General features: G+C 52.7%; 1 protein-coding gene across 1 annotated transcript in view; it reads right to left on the bottom strand.

The window, feature by feature from the left end:
* Nucleotides 1-219: 219 nt before the first annotated feature.
* Asap3 (ArfGAP with SH3 domain, ankyrin repeat and PH domain 3) overlaps nt 220-16,281 on the bottom strand; it is a 56,283-nt gene continuing 40,221 nt past the window's right edge. Inside the window, exons 6-25 of the mRNA XM_013031003.1 lie at nt 15,133-15,244; nt 14,828-14,913; nt 14,376-14,451; nt 14,127-14,213; nt 13,856-13,962; nt 11,705-11,774; nt 11,149-11,236; nt 9,598-9,646; nt 9,271-9,461; nt 9,056-9,189; nt 8,703-8,797; nt 8,328-8,505; nt 7,141-7,223; nt 6,905-7,020; nt 6,301-6,368; nt 6,095-6,202; nt 5,788-5,983; nt 4,268-4,493; nt 2,312-2,447; nt 220-1,359 (exon numbers count right to left, since the gene is read on the bottom strand). Of these exons, the coding sequence (XP_012886457.1) occupies nt 1,285-1,359; nt 2,312-2,447; nt 4,268-4,493; nt 5,788-5,983; nt 6,095-6,202; nt 6,301-6,368; nt 6,905-7,020; nt 7,141-7,223; nt 8,328-8,505; nt 8,703-8,797; nt 9,056-9,189; nt 9,271-9,461; nt 9,598-9,646; nt 11,149-11,236; nt 11,705-11,774; nt 13,856-13,962; nt 14,127-14,213; nt 14,376-14,451; nt 14,828-14,913; nt 15,133-15,244 (2,281 nt within the window). The 3' untranslated portion in view covers nt 220-1,284. The remainder of the gene's footprint in view (nt 1,360-2,311; nt 2,448-4,267; nt 4,494-5,787; nt 5,984-6,094; nt 6,203-6,300; nt 6,369-6,904; nt 7,021-7,140; nt 7,224-8,327; nt 8,506-8,702; nt 8,798-9,055; nt 9,190-9,270; nt 9,462-9,597; nt 9,647-11,148; nt 11,237-11,704; nt 11,775-13,855; nt 13,963-14,126; nt 14,214-14,375; nt 14,452-14,827; nt 14,914-15,132; nt 15,245-16,281) is intronic.

Here is a 16,281-nt window from a genome sequence, read left to right as displayed (position 1 = left end):
ACACACACACACACACACACACACACACACACACACACACACACTGATTAGCAGTAGCACCCTCCAGTTGGGGACAATAGAAATTCTAGTGTGCCAACAGTCCCCTGGGAAAATTGTTCTGAAAGCACTGCTCCACACCGGGTTGTGTGTCTTGCCTCGTCCAGAGAAAGAATTCCAAGCCCCAAGCTTCCTTCCCTCCTTATTACTGTTCAGATCACATGAAAGAAACCCCACAAATCTTTTATTAGAGATGAGGGAAGTAACATGTCTGAGATGAATGAAGGCAGACTCTGGGGGCTCAGAACGTAACCCTGCTTCTGTGGGACACAGAGTCAGGCATCCTGAGGAAAGCCCAGCTTCCCACCGGACTGTGGTGCTGGCCCCGCAGTGCCCTCTGGTCTCTCGTGCTTGGCCAGACCCATTCTTATGGGGCCTAGCACCTAGTGGCTGTGAAGTCGAGATGCTGGTGGTTGGTGATGGCTCAGGATCATCTTCGTGATTGGGACTGAGCAGTGGTTGAACTGCCAGCCCCTTGAAGCAGCAACTTCAAGTCTCAGCCCTACCACCCTCTTTTCTCAGCCCCTCACTGCCCCCAGACTGGAGGGCTCCACAGCTGACCAAAAGGAAGAAATGGGATCCATCAACCCAGACCACTTCTTCCCATCCTGCTAAATCAAGGAGTGAGGCCAACTTGGGTGAGTTATGGTCTACTTCCTGTACAGATCCCAAGAAGGCTGTATGCTTTGACAGCCTCACTGGCTGTCCAGGACATGGGCACTGGTCGATTAGAATAAGAATGGGCTGCTCATAAGTGCAGAGAGGAAGCCAGCTGATTGGAGGTCCTGCCCTACAGCCCAGAACCACCCTCAGGTTCAGGCCCTGCCCAATTTCAAGCCAGTTTCCTGAGAGCAGCTTGGCATCAGGATCCCAATCCAGGGCTACACAGAAAGCTGGAATTCAATAAAGGAACGCCAGACCAGTGTATAGCCCAGAAGACAGCGTCTGGGCTGGCACAGCCCCTGATTGGGAAGTGGACGGTGGAGGGTCAGCCCTATTGCTGTATGTAATGAGATAGAGGCAAAGAACTACCATTGGCCCCAACATGGAAGGGCCAGTGTCTTTGGCAGGGCATGGTCCACGCCAGGAAGGCCACAAAGACATGAGGGACAGAGGGAGTAAGACCCAAGGGGATGGATGTCTCGACTCCCATGTCAGTCATGTGGGCTCAAATCCCAGCTCTGAACGTTAGGGTCCAGCAGGGATCATGCAGGGGTCAGCGAGGAGCTAGTCTTGAAAAAGTTGCAGGGAACTTGGCGCGAGAACCCCAGTCTTGGAGCCGTCTCCTTCAATGAAGGCAGCCTAGAGGGAAGAGAATGAAGCTGACATTTTCTAAGCACCTGTGACATACCAGGTATGGGGCTCACTTTCATGGCAGTCCTGTGATGAGTGGATTAAATTATTCCCATTTGGTAGAAAAGGCAAGTGAGGCTTACAGAAATGAAGCCACCTGCCCAAGGTCGAGGTTACCTTACTCTATATGCAATACCCCTGGTTGATAGATCTTGGTCTCCAGGGCAACCAGGGAGTAAACACAGACTTGTGTCCCTGGATTTGCCATGATGGGAATAAAATGCAGGACCTCGTGCATGCCAGGCAAGTGCTCTCCCATGGAGCCACATCCTCAGCCCTCTGTCTCCCCAGACTCAGTTCTTGCTCCTGCCATCCCTTCCCAGTACAGACAACCAATGGCACTCCTGAGGAATTCCAGAGGACGCTGCCTCCTCACGGCTCCCATCTGATCCACTCGCAGGTGTGACTGGCTGTGTGTCATTATTGGAAACGGTAATATGACTAATGTAAATATTCATCACAGAGACGCTGGGTGGAGGATGACAGCGCTCGCAAGCCCTGCCACGCCTCTCTGTGCCTAGGACCTGGATGTCCTCGTGGATTGCAGGAGCCTCCCATGCAGGCCCAGGCCAGGCACGGAGCCATCCTAATCCAGGGGGTTCCTCTGTCAGTGGCTGGCTGGGCAGACACAGCTTTCCCATCTTCCCCTGGGTCACAGCCACAACTTGGGCCTTGTCACTTCATTATCACTCAAGGTCTGGCTCTCTCAGCTTCACACAGCCTTGGGCCAGCGCAGGAAGGAGCAGGGGCAACCAGGCAGGAACTGACCCAGTGGTGGTTACATGTGCCCAGTCTTGGGGAGAAGTCTCTCACTCCCCACCCACTCTACACTTGCTCTCCACCAATGCTGCCTCTCAGACACCTGTCACCGCCCCTCTAACCACAGTCCTAGAGCTCCTACCGGAATATTCTTTCTGGGAAGAGGTTGTTGGGCAGAGGGACAGTCTTCGGGGCTCCGGCCACCCCGCCGATAGGAACGGGTGCTCTCAGAGCTGGAAGGCAGAAAAAGGCCGACGTCATCCTGGTGCCCGGAGCCCCTAAGAGTAGGAAGAAAAGATTCAAGTAAAAAGCAAGGCTGGGGTTTTGTGGGGTTCATAAAGGCCCTAGACTGGGTCTATCACAGGCCCTAGAAACCTGCAACCAGCTCCCAGAGGGCTCTGGGATAGCTCTAAGTCCAGTTCTCCCCAAAGGCAGGCAGGGTTTGTAAAGAAAGGTGGAGGGCTAAATCCCCCAACAACAAATCTTCAAAGAAACAACTGCCCAATAACTAAGTGGGCTAAAGACTTAAAGAGAAACTTCTCTGAAGAGGAAAGAAGGATGGCCAATAGACACATGAAGAAATGCTCAGCCTCCCTAGCCATAAAAGAAATGCAAATCAAAACAACATTGAGATACCACCTCACCCCAGTTAGAATGGCTAAAATCAAGAACTCTAATAACAACAGATGCTGGAGGGGATGTGGACAGAAGGGAACCTTACTGCATTGTTGGTGGGAGTATAAACTTTTTCAACCACTTTGTAAAGCAGTATGGAGGTTCCTCAAAAGACTCCACATAGAGCTCCCTTATGACCCAGCAATCCCACTTTTGGGCATTTACCCAAATGTTCACAAACAAGACCACACTAAAGCTACCAGCACGACTATGTTTATTGCAGTATTATTTACTATAGCTAAGATATGGAACCAACCCAGATGCTTCTCAGTAGATGAACAGATCAAGAAAATGTGATATATATACACAATGGAATTCTATGCCTCCATCAGAAAGAATGACATTGCCCCATTTGTTAGGAAATGGAAAGGCTTGGAAAAAATTATATTAAGTGAAGTAAGCCAGGCCCAAAGAAATATAGGTCCCATGGTTTCCCTTATTTGCAATAACTAGTATATGTTTGAGTCAAGCAGAAAAGGTCAGATAAGTTAATGTTAGGGAAATGAACCCTAAGATATGTATTCAAATGTTTTTTTTCTTTCATGTGATTGTTTCTTGTTTTTTTTTTTTTTTTCCGGTCGTGAGGCCTGAACTCTGGGCCTGAGCGCTGTCCCTCAGCTCTTCAGCTCAAGGCTAGCACTCTACCACTTGAGCCTCAGCCCCACTTCCGGCTTTTTCTGCTTATGTGGTGCTGAGGAATCGAACCCAGGGCCTCATGCATGCATGGCAAGCACTCTACCACTGAGCCAACTTCCTGGCCCATCATGTGATTGTTTCTAACACATTTATAAGATTATTTCTTCGTTGCTTTGTATGTCCCTCCCCCACAGTATAACCCCTGCTTTCACTGTATTTGATGTTGGTATAATTTGTGGAGGGGAAGGGGAAAAACAAATCGTTTAAATAGGGATACAAGTGGACCCATTGCAACAATGAGATGTACAAGTCGTTATGTTGAAAACGAACTTTACAACTTTGGTGGGGTGGAAGGACTGGGTGGGTGGGTGGGTGGGTGGGTGGGCAGGGGGAGGATGGAAAGGGATGGGAAGGGGAAACAAAGGAGGCTACAATGCTTGATAAGAAATGTACTCATTATCTTGCCCATGTAATTGTAACCCTCTGTTCAATATTTTCACAATAAAAAAAAAAAAAGAAAGGTGGAGGCACTAGATCCTGGGTTGGAGTTTGGGACAGACTGAAGACCTCACTGAGAGCCTCTAGATCAAGTCACACAGGTGTGGCTAACTGTAATGGGTGGGGAGGCTCCTCCAGGATCTCCTAACCAGACCCAGGAGGAAGTGAGTGGAGGAAGAAAGGTCCCAGAGCCGGAACATGGCTCAGTCTTGAGGCAGGTACTATTTGGAGGTGAAGATACAAGTGGCTGTTCAGAGAGGTCAGGTTGCACAGCATTGCCCTCACAAACCTGAACCTGATGGGGAGATGCACCTCAGCAGGGGTGGTACCAGATGCCAGGATTGACTGGGAGGTGCCTGGTGATTCCTGGAGGCCTTCCTCCAGGCCGGGCAGGGATTGGCTGGGTCCTCCAGGTTCCACGGGGCTTGTGAGGATGGAAGAGGAGGTGGCTGGACTGTCCCGACTCTCAGAGGCCTCAGAGGGCTCTGAACTCAGGCTGGGGATGCCAGACCGATCTGGAACCAGAAGACAAAGCCTGTTTTCCTCACTTCCTATAAGACTGTGAACACTGCCATCCTAGCTACTCAGGAGGCTGAGATCTAAGGATTGTGGGTGCAAGCCGGCCGGGGCAGGACTTTCTGTGAGATTCTTTTTTTTTTTTTTTGTCCGGTCCTGGGGCCTGAACTCTGGGCCTGGGTGCTGTCCCTCCGCTCTTCAGCTCAAGGCTAGCGCTTTACCACTTGAGCCACAGCGCCACTTCCGGCTTTTTTCTTTTTGCTTATGTGGTGCTGAGGAATCGAACCCAGGGCCTCAGGCATGCAAGGCAAGCGCTCTACCACTGAGCCACCTTCCCAGCCCTCTGTGAGATTCTTATCTCCTTTAACCACCAAAAAGCTTGAGGTAGAGATATGGTGCAAATGGGAGCGCTCTAGCCTTGAGCATAAAAGCTCAGAGACAGCACCCAGGCCCCGAGTTCAAGCCCAGGACTGGCACACACACATGCACGTGCATGCGCGCGGGCGCACACACACACACACACACACACGCACGCACGCACGCACGCGCACGTCTTTGGCCTTGAGGATCTGTCATAGTCCTCTCGCACCCCTACCCCTCGCCATCACACTTCAACAGGAGCCTGTGCTCACAACAGCCCGACCAAATTGGCTCATTTCTCTGTAGCTGCTCTTGTCCTCTCTCCTCCATCTGTCCCTTCCTGCCCATTCCTTGGCTTAGTTTAGGTGCCACCTTCCCTAGAAGCCCTCCTGAAACACCCACCTAAAACACCCATCCACTCCCAACAGGACCTGCCTCTCCTGTCCCAGGCGGCCAGACCACGCCTGCTCTGTCCATCCAACAAACACTTAGGGAGGACAGCCCAGCTCTGCTCCCCATGCTGGAGAGATAGCAGCCACTGCCAGTCTGATCCTGTTCTTCCGGGACTGCGGTTCTAGAGCCCGTGCAGCCTTGTTGACAACCAACCCAATCCCTGTGTTTATCTCCTCACTAGTCTATGTCATGGGACCCAGGACTCAGTGGGTGCTTCACAAACTCTGGCTCTCTTGTATAAGTGAAACACTGAAGAATTCAGAGAAAGACACAGCGGGATTTGAATCCCGTGGCTGTTGCAGCTTAGACATGTTACTTAGCATCTCTGTGCTTTTACCCGCAGGGGAGAATGCCCACTTTCCCTGAGGGGAGACTGTGAGGATGGGATGGACTCACTGCATGCCCCTGAGCTTAGCTCTCCGCATAGTAGGCCCTCAATGAACATCTTGTTGAGCATCGTTTCTGGACAGCCAACTCTACCTCCACTGGCATGTCCCAGGTGCCCTGGGACCATGGTCCGAGAAGAGATTTTGATGGGCAAGGGTGGGGGGCTGTCCTCGTTCTGGCTCTGAGGGGCAGCTGGTTCCAGGCTGGTGATAGTCTCATAGGTCTTGTTGGTGATATCCAGCTTCCCTCTAGCCCTGCAGGCATGGGCTGGGGGCTTCAGAGAACAGCGCTGTGGGGACAAGAAGAGCCTGGTTTCCCCAGCTCAGCCTGCCCCTCCCCACACCACACCCGACCCGGCTCTTTCCTTCTGCTATCTGCAGGGGCAGGGGGCTGGGCCCACCTTCTCCTCCTCCTCCTCCTCGCTGTCAGAGCCAGGTTCTGTGGAAAGTCCCCACGGGTAGTCCACGTGCAGGGGGAAGGCCAGGGTCCCCTCCTGTGCCTGCTCCAGCTGCCCAAAACAAACACATGGCAGCTGACAGGGTCAGGGGCCCTCTAGGGAGGGAGAAGGGGCGGGGCGGGGGGGGGAGGGCTGCTCCCTTCACTCACCAGCTCCTCGCACTCTTTGTGCTGCTTCTTCCTGGCTATGTCCAGAGCTGTCTCTCCTGCCTCATTCACTATGAGGGAGCAAGTTCAGAGGTCATGGTCAGGGTCAAAGAGACACTAGAGCTCAGAGATGAAGAAGAACTCTGAATCAGAATGTCTGGGTTTGAATCCTGTCTCTCATCTCTTGCTTGTGCGACCTTGGGCAAGTTTCATAACTTTTCTGGGCTTCCACTGTCTTTATCTATACAGTGAATATGATACTTGGAAACGACCTGGCCAGGCTGCCTTGAAGATAAATTTTCAAATGAGATCCCTTGACACCTGTTAAGTAGTAATGTAGAAACTGGCAGCTATGCTGGCCACCATTATCAGACTGTGCTGTTTACTTTGCTGGGTGCCTTCAGAGAAGTTACTTTATTTACCCTTGTAGTAGGCCTACTTATCCATTAGGCATTATCCAGTTTTACAGGTGAGAAAACCGAGGTCCCACAAATCAATCACAAAAACCCCTGGGTTCCAGAGGTCAGGAGCTAACCTGGATTAGAACCCAAGTCATACTTGCTTCTGGTATTCCCTGAGCCACAGGGCAGTGAGAATGGGGCCGCACCTGTACCCACTGGAGCTCTCCCTTTCAGCAGCAGCTTGAGGCAGTCGGGCTGGCCATGGAGGGCGGCGAAGTGCAGGGCAGTGTTCCCGTCTGTGGCCTTGGCATCCAGGTGGCCGCTGGAGTGAGTGGGTGGGTTCAAAGGACAGAGGAAGAACGGGTAGGTGGGGAGAGGGAGGAGAGAGAGGAAGGAAGGGAAAGAGGAGGGACCAGGGGATGGGTGGCAGCCTGGCTCTTACCAATTCTGGATGATGAAGTCCACGGTGGGCAGGGAGGCCTGGTTGGCGACTCTGACAGCCAAGTGCAGGGCAAGTTCAGGTGCCTGAATACAACATCCATACCTGAGCTTCCCTGTACCATCCGTCCCCAACTCAGTGCTGTCTTCTTGAACTCTCCTACCCAACACCTCTGGATCCAATGGCCCCAGGGCCCCAGTGAGAATGTTGTGAAAGAGGGTGAAGGGAGACTATTCCCTCAGTTTCCTTCCATGGTTCCTCCTCTGCCCTGGAGAAAGGTGTCCTCAAACTGGCTCTGGCCCTGTCCTCCCTCTTCCTCCCCTCCCCTCTTTACCCTCCCCCTTCTCCTCCTAAGCTCCCTTCCTGCCTCCCAAATAGGCCTCCTGGACAACCCACAGTCCACAGGATTCCATGCAGACAGCTCAAAGCCAGCCTGCTGCTTCTTGTTGATACTGGGGATTAAACCCAAGGTCTCACTCATGCTAAGCACACTGTGTTCGACTCCCAGCTTGAGACATCTAATTCTTAATCCCAATCAGTTGGCAACTCCTGTGGATTTGATCTTTCCCAGACTTTGACACCCTTTTTCCCTGCTCACATGATGTTTACCACTAGAACAGCACATGCAGCTGCCTTCCCTGCTCTAACTGGATCCACCCACACCCATTTCTGAAGCTATTATTAACCCATTCTACAGATGAGAAAATGGGACTCAGAGAAGTTATGTAACTGCCCTGGATCATAGGAAAAGACACAGCCAGGATTCTGGCCCAGTCTGCTTGGCCAAAGCGGTTCCCTTTGCTATTTCCCCTCTGGTGGGTGAGACTTGAAGTAGAGCACAGATGAGTGAATGCAGTCCTGGAGGAGGCCTGGGGCATATTGAGAGTGCAGGTGAGTTTTTTGGTTTTTGTTGTTTTTTTTTGGTCGGTCGTGGGGCTTGAACTCTGGGCTTGGGCGCTGTCCCTGCGCTCTTCAGCTCAAGGCGAGCACTCAACTGCTTGAGCCACAGCGCCACTTCCAGTTTTCTGAGTTGTTCATTGGAGATAAAAGTCTCATGGACTTTCCTGCCCCGGTTGGCTTTGAACCAGGATCCTCAGTCTCAGCCTCCTGAGTAGCTAGGATTACAGGTGTGAGCCACCGGTGCCCGGCTGCAGGTGAGTTTTACGTGGCCCCAGCAGGGGGGTTCTTACCTGGCCATCAGGCCCTGGCAGTGGCTGTCCGAAGTCCTGCCCGTTGGCAAAGGCCTCCAGTACCGACAGGAGGTCCCTGTTGCAGATCGCCGTCCAGAGTCTCTGGGGCTCTGGGGTGGACCGGCGGGCAAACCTGTGTTCCACATACTTGGCCACAATGTAGTCCCTGCGGGCACTCCTACCAAGACAACCACAGCTCCTCAGAAGAAGGGCCGTTTCCCCTAGTGACCTCTGGAATGATACCCAAAGGAGCACAGGTATCCTGTTCCCCAGAACCAAGTTCCTGGAGACCTCACATCCTAGGGCCCCTTTCCCCAGACTTCTAATCTCAGGGTCCTCTGTAAGCACAGGTGGCCCAAGGCGGGATTTCCTTACATGTCACTCTCGGCAGAGGGCTTGGGTCCACCGTGGGAAGGCAGCTGGGCCTCCATGACCTCATTGAAGCGCATGTTTCCTATGTTCAAAGCCAGCTGGGGTCATGGGAGAATGTTTATTTTGTAAAACCAGGTGTTAGGACAGTGTTCCTTGAAAGACAGAGCCTCCCCAAGCCAGGTCCTTGAGCTGCTCAGCCTTATCTGGGTTCAGGCCCCCAGGCACTGACCACGCCCTGGTATCCTGCTATCCAGCTCAGCTGCCCCCCCCCTCCCCAACCCCGCCCACTTCAGTGAAGGCCAGCCACTAGGGCCCAGTCCCCCACCAGGCCCCGCCCCACGGAGCCCCACCCTCACCAGCAACTCCGTGGGGCACAGCAGGTCCAAGGAGAGAGACTGCATGCGGGAGAAGCGCACGCCTAGCTCGCGGTGAACTCCGGAGCAGTGGATGCAGGTGAGCACGCCCAGGTTGGTACTGAGCCAGGTGGGGTCTGTGGAGAAGCACAGCTGGAGCCTGGGCTTTGCGGGTCCCCCTTCCCACTCCCCTTCCCTCGGCCCCGCCCACCGCAGACCTGGAGCCCGACAGTCGCAGCACTGGCTATTCCCGGGCCTGCTCTTCACCTCAGCGATGAGCAGCTTTGTGAGGTACTGGGGCTCCCCATCCAGCCCCGAGCCCCCATAGGACCCTGGGCCAACGCTCGGCTCCTCAAGGAAGGCACTGCTCAGAGCCTCGTCCTTGCTGTTCTGCAGCACAGACACCCACCTATGACAGATGGAGCGGGGCAGGTGGTGACTGCTGGAGGCTGCACATAGCCCAGGCTCCCGCCCCATGCACAGGGAGACTGCACATAGCCCAGGCTCCCGCCCCGCCCCATACACAGTACTGAAGGGGCACTCACGCCTCACACTCGTGCTCATCCTCTGCCTGGAAGTGGTATGTCCGGTTGTCTGCCCGGAGAGAAGAGGGCATCAGACCTACAGGTCTTGTCGGCGTCCCCTGGCCCAGACAGTCCCCACCCAAACAGCTGGGTCCAGGTGGAGCTTTTGTCTCCAAAAGGTCAGAGGTCTTCCCAAGCCAGAGTGGTGACAGTGGCCAGAAGTAAGGGTGGTTTGCTTCTAACCTCTCTCCCTTTATCCAGCCTGTGCCAGCTTCCAGGCCATTGCGCCTAGAGCTCTGATCACAGTGCTCCCCTACCCCAAGGCCCTGGCCCCCTCCTGCCAGGGAATAAGGTTCAAACTTTGAAGAAGTATTCCCAGGCCTTGCCCCCTCTTCTGCATCAACCATCTATTCTAGCCACACCGCCAAATGCACCTGTTTCCATCCTTTTGTGGAAGTCATCAAATGCTGCATTCTCCAGATACTTCAAGGCTTATCAAATGTTCTCCAAGCAGCCCTTCCTGCTTCCCCATAGCAGCAGGCTTCCACGGAAGTCTATCTATAGGTACCTCTCTCTCTCCCAGACACCTCCTCATCTCCCATCCCTGGGTCTGTCCTGCATACTCCTCCCTGAGGACAAGACCATACAGCTCCTTCTTCTTTTTTTTTTTTTTGTCGGTCGTGGGGCCTGAACTCTGGGCCTGGGTACTGTCCCTTAGCTCTTCAGCTCAAGGCTAGCACTCTACTACTTGAGCCACAGCACCACTTCTGGCTTTTTTCTTTTTGCTTATGTGGTGCTGAGGAATCAAACCCAGGGCCTCATGAATGCAAGGCAAGCATTCTGCCACTGAGCCACCTTCCCAGCCCTAATGAAACCATTTGAGCCAGTGGCTCAAGCTTGTAATCCTAGCTACTCAGGAGGCTAAGATCTGAAGATTGTGATTCAAAGCCAGCTGAAGCAGGAAAGTCAGTGAGACTTTTATCCTCAATTCACTAGCAAAAAGGCTGGAAGTAGAGCTGTGGCTCAAGTGGTATAACACCAATCTTGAGCAAAAAAGCGAAGGAACAGTACTTGGGCCCTAAGTTGGAGCTCTATGACTAGCACAAGAAAAAAGAGTTTCAGTTGAAAAGTTTCAAAGATGTAAGATTGCAAGTGACTCACACTGTAATATGAGCTATGCAGGAAATCCTCAGATCTCAACCAGCCAGGCAAGGTAGAAAATAAGACTCTTACCCCTAATTAACTAGGAAAAAGGTGGTCTGGAGGCAGGGCTCAAGTGTTAGAGCATGAACCATAAGCAACAAAGTCATGCAAGAATGCAAGGCCCGGAATTCAAGCCTCATACCTACCCCAAAACAAAATGAAGTTTCAAAAGCAGATTACCCAAAGCCACTTAGATAAACTTTCCATGATTGTCACTGGGACTATGGAATGTCTGTGACAGGAGACAAAGCCAGAGAAAGAGTCCAGAGTTCTAGGCCTGCTGGGTGAAACTGGCTGAAGGCTGACAGGAGTGGACAGGGATCTTATCAGAGGCCCTGGGAAGGGTGGGGACAGGGAAGGGTCACTTACGGGTCACCAGGTCAAAGCACTTTTTCTCTTCAGGGTTTGGCCTCACTTGGCATGTCAACAGGGTCAGCTTCACGGGGGGCCGGTTGATCTGTGGGAAGTTGGGGGTGAAAGATGGGTATGTTACCTTCCAGTCCCTGAACTATTTTTTTTTTTTTTTGCCAGTCCTGGGACTTGAACACTGGGCCTGGGGCCCCTGAGCTTCTTTTGCTCAAGGATAGCACTCTACCACTTGAGCCACAGAGCCACTTCTGTCTTTTTTCTGTGGAATCCAACCCAGGGCTTCATGCATGCTAGGCAAACACTCTATCACTAAGCCACATTCCAGCCCAGTCCCTAAACTGTTGAGGCCTCTGTTTCCCAATCTGTTCAATCTCATTCTAGTTTACATCTCCTCTCCCCAGCACCTCAAGGGTATGTGGCATTAACCAAGGCTGTTGGACCCTCAGGTCCCTTCTTCCTTCCCACAAGGCATCCCCAGCATCTGGGTCAGGTCTGAGGCCCTTCTTGGAGGGACAGCATGACACCTGTCTGCTCAGAACTCCAGGGGAGACCTCACCGTGCTGTGTGACATGGTCAGGCAGCCATACTTGACTCCACACTTCCTTTTCTGCCAGACTCTTCGAATCCTAAGGCCCAAAGAGACAGAGAGATGGTGGCTCACACTTGGTTCCCATATGACCGAGAACAGAGTTCTACACCCACCTCTGTGGCTTCTAACCACATCTCGACCCCACTTCCCTCCCCAGGCCCCTACACCCATCATTCTCTGGGGCTCCCTTCTGATGGAGCGCATAGTGCTGTGTTCAGGAATCATCCAGTACACTGCAGAAACAACCCACTCTCTGGGAATCCTTATTGTAAAAGGACAATATGACTTTGGGCCCTCTCCAGAGAAATCCTAGCCTGAGGGTGGAGATGTAGTCCAAACCTTATGGAGTAACTACTCAAAGAGGAAGGATAGGCTGTTAATCACCAGAAAAGAACCATGGCTAAGTAATGTAAATATCAAGATCCTGAAAATAAAAATCCTATGAGAGTTAAACTGCTTCTTCTTCAGCTGTTCTTCTCTGATAAAACCTGATTGCAAAGTATAAATATGAACCTAGTCCACAAGAGCCTTGGCATTTCTTGTTCCTGTGTGCTAGTACTGGGACTTGAACTCAAGGCCTACATGCTGTCCCTGAAGCTTTTCACGCCAGGCTGGTACTCTACCCCTTGAACCACAGTCCCACTTCTGACTTTTTGGTGGTTAATTGGAGATAAGTGTCTCACAAACTTTTCTGCCTGAGTTGGCTTTGAACCATGATCCTCAGATCTTTCTCCTGAGTAGCTAGGAGTACAGGTGTGAGCCACTAGCATCTGGCTCTCTTTTCTTCTTCTTTTATTTTTTTGGTGCTAGTCCTGGGGTTTAACTGCCTAAGCTTTTTGCACAAGGCTAATGCTCTACTACTTACGCCACAACTCCATTTTTCCCTTTTTAGTTTTAGTGGATATAAGAATCTCATAGAAGCCAGGCAGCAGTGGCTCACGCTTATAATCCTAGCTACTTAGGAGGCTGAGATCTGAGGATTATGGTTCAAAGCCAGCCCAGTGCAGGAAAGGCCGTGAGACTCTTTTCTCCAATAAACCACCAGAAAACCGGAAGTGGCGCTGTAGCTCAAGTGGTAGAGTGCTAGCCTTGAGCTGAAGAGCTGCGAGATAGCACCCAGGCCCAGAGTTCAAGCCCCATGACTGACCAAAAAAAAAAAAAAAATCTAAAGAAGACTTGCCCAGGATGGCTTTGAACCTGACCTTCAGATCTCAGCCTCCTGAGTAGCTAAGAATTACAGGTGTGAGCCATCAATGCGAGGCTCTGGCTTGCTTTCTTTCTTGCCTGCTTGCTTGTTTGCTTTCTCTTTTCTCTTTTCTTTCTTTTTTTTTTTTTTTTTACCAGTCCTGGGGCTTAAACTTAGGGCCTGCACTGTCCCCGAGCTTCTTTTGCTCAAGGCTAGCACTCTACCACTTGAGCCACAGCACCACTTCCAGTTTTTTTGGTGGTTAACTGCAGATAAGAATCCCACAGAGAAGCCAGGCGCTGGTGGCTCACGCCTGTAATCCTAGCTACTCAGGAGGCTGAGGTCTGAGGATCATAGTTCAAAGCCAGCCCAGGCAGGAAAGACTGTGAGTCTCTTTTTTTGTGGTTGTTGTTGGTCGTGGGGCTTGAACTCTGGGCCTGGGCGCTGTCCCTCAGCTCTTCAGCTCAAGGCGAGTGCTCTACCACTTGAGCTACAGCGCCACTTCTGGTTTTCTGGCGGTTTACTGGAGATAGGAGTCTCAAGGTCTCTCCTGCCCGGCCTGGCTTTGAATCGAGATCCTCAGGCCTCAGCCTCCTGAGTAGCTAGGATTACAGGCGTGAGCCACCAGCGCCCTGCTGGCTGTGAGACTCTTATCTCCAATAAACCACCAGAAAACTGGAAGTGGCGCTGTAGCTCAAGTGGTAGAACGCTAGCCTTGAGCTGAAGAGCTGAGGGACAGCGCCCAGGCCCAGACTTCAAGCCCCATGACTGACCAAAAAAAAAAAAAAAAAAGAATCCACAGAGTTTCTTGCCCAGGCTGGCTTTGAACTACGATCCTCAAGTCTCAGCCTCCTGAGTAGCTAGCATTACAAGCATGAGTCATCGGCGTCCTGCCTAGCTTTGTGTTTTGAGTAGTTGCCCAAGTCACTTACCCGTCACTTTTCTTGTACAGGAAGCCCACTTTCTCTGTCCCAAATTGCTTGTTGCCTTGGTGCTGGTGGATGCTGTAGCCCCCTGAGTTCTTCCTGCTTGGATGCTCCTGACCTCAGACAAGCAAAGGATACCTCAGGAGAGAAGAGCCAATGCTGCCCAGGCCCTACCACCACAAGGGGTTTGTGGGTGCTTCCCTGTCTCCTTCCCTCCCTCCTTCTGTGGTAGGCCTGGGGAGGGCATTCTTTCCATTTGGATGACTCGGGGCCTGACCTCTCTGCTCTCTAGCTGCAGCATCCTTCGGAGGGAGTCCCGGAGTTGGGTCAGTTTGTGTAGCTCTTCCTCCTGGGTCTGTTGCAGCTATGGGACACAGGATGGGACTCCATGGCCAGCAGAAGTACTGGGACAGCGCCCAGACCCAGTGCAGGAGGGCAGCACCTTACACCACCGTGAGACCCAGCCCTTCTCCACCCACAGACAACAGGGGCTTGGGCATACATTCCACTGGAAGGCCCAACTTACTGTATGGACTGAGGCTGCCAGCTTCTCGATGAAAGGGGACAGGCTCTGGGCTGCCTTCCAGCCATCTTGGAAAAAGCTACCAGGAGCCAAACAAGGGTTCAGAGATGAATAAAATGCAGATGAAACCAGAGTATGGGAGACCCTCACGGTACCCAGAGGTCTGGAGCCTGCTGGTCAAAAGTGAGCACACAGAAGCCAAGCTCTCTGGGTTCAGAGCCCACCTACTAGCTATGTAATCTGGGTACATTGGCCTCCATTTTTCTCATCTGTAAAATGGGGATCATGGCACCCGACTATGGGAGTGCTGGGGGACAGTGAGGTTAGGGTTGTAAGGTCAGTAGTAGTGGTCACTTGACATTGAAGAACTGTGTGTGTGTGGCCGGTTACTTGCAGACATCTGGAGAGCTTGCAGGTTGGGGGTTCGGGGTGGGTGGGAAAAGGGAAATACTTACTTGTGCTGGGCGTGGAAGAACTTGATGAGGCTCTGAAGAAAGTCAGGACCTTGCTTCATTTGACTCTCTCCGGCTTTGAGCAGGTACTGGAGGGGGACGGGGGCAAGATGCGAGCCCAGGTGAGACACTAGGGACAAGGGCTGCGGCCCCCGCCCCAAGCTAACCATGACGGTCACTGAACCTTGGTAACATTCTACAGGCCATGTGGGTGAGCGGGGGCAGCCTGCACTTAGGCCCCTAGGGATTTGGGGAGGTAGACAGCAGCACCTCCCACCCCACCCCACCCCACCCTGGGCACCCCGTACCTCACACATATGCAACTGGAAGACACGCCGCTCTCGCTGTGTATCCTGGGCCAACTCCCCGGGGACGGCCCCGGGCACCCGGGCCCGGTCCCGTTCCTTCTCCAACCTGGCCCTAGGCCACAAGAAATAGAGGTCTGAAAAACCTGGCCAGCCCTTCTCTGTCCACCATTCCTACCACGGGCATGTGAGGGTGGGGGTCGGAGCTCTTCCTGTGCTGGGGCTGGCAACAAGGGAAAATAAAGCAGACTTGGAGAGGCTACAGGGTGGTGGGAAGGGAGGGGAGACATGAGTCCATCCACAGCAGAGAGTGACAGGGGAGTGAAGTGGGGACCCGGCCTCATGGTAGAAAGTGGTATCTATGCTGGATTGGAAACCTGAGAAAATCGTTAGCTTGGAGGAAGTGATGGCTGGCCAGGCAGACTGGACCCTGTAATGTCCAAAGGCAAGAGGGCTCCCAGACTCATGAAAAGATGGGGCAATGGCTGGGGTGAGGGCAATGAGGCACCATCCCCCACAGGGCCTGCTTAGGCCATGTTAAGATGTAGGATTTTTCTCCCTACAGCAATAGGGAAAGGTCTGTAGGTGTTTATGCCAGGAGGTAAAGGGCGATGGGGACCTGGGGTGGCGGCCAGTGCTGCTCGGGTGGCAGGGGATGTAGGACCGTGTGGGTTAGATGACCACAAAGTGCCTTCACCTTCCTGTGCTTGCAGAGCTTTCCATTTAGAGCTTAAAAAAAAAAAAAGCTTTATCCTGGGCCGGAGGCGTAGCTCAGTGGCAGAGTGCTAGCCTAGCATGTGTGAGGCCCTGAGTTCGACTCTAGCACTTCCATGAAGAAAAAAGAAAGCATTTGCTTTTTCTTCTTTTTTTTTTTGTCGGTCCTGGGGGCTGAACTCTGGGCCTGGGCGCTGTCCCTCAGCTCTTCAGCTTAAGACTACTGCCCTACCACTTGAGCCACAGTGCCACTTCCAGCTTTTTTCTGCTTATATGGTGCTGAAGAATCTAGCCCAGGCCCTCATGCATACGAGGCAAGCACTCTACCACTGAGCCACCTTCCCAGCCCAGCACTTGCTCTTTTTTTTTTGGGTCCGGTCATGGGGCCTGAACTCTGGGCCTGGGTGCTGTCCCTCCGCTCTTCAGCTCAAGACTAGC

Source organism: Dipodomys ordii, unplaced genomic scaffold, assembly GCF_000151885.1.
Source record: "Dipodomys ordii isolate 6190 unplaced genomic scaffold, Dord_2.0 Scaffold6, whole genome shotgun sequence".
Taxonomy (NCBI): Eukaryota; Metazoa; Chordata; class Mammalia; order Rodentia; family Heteromyidae; genus Dipodomys; species Dipodomys ordii.
The sequence above is the reverse complement of the archived record's forward strand: the minus strand, read 5'-3'. Positions and strand labels throughout refer to the sequence as shown.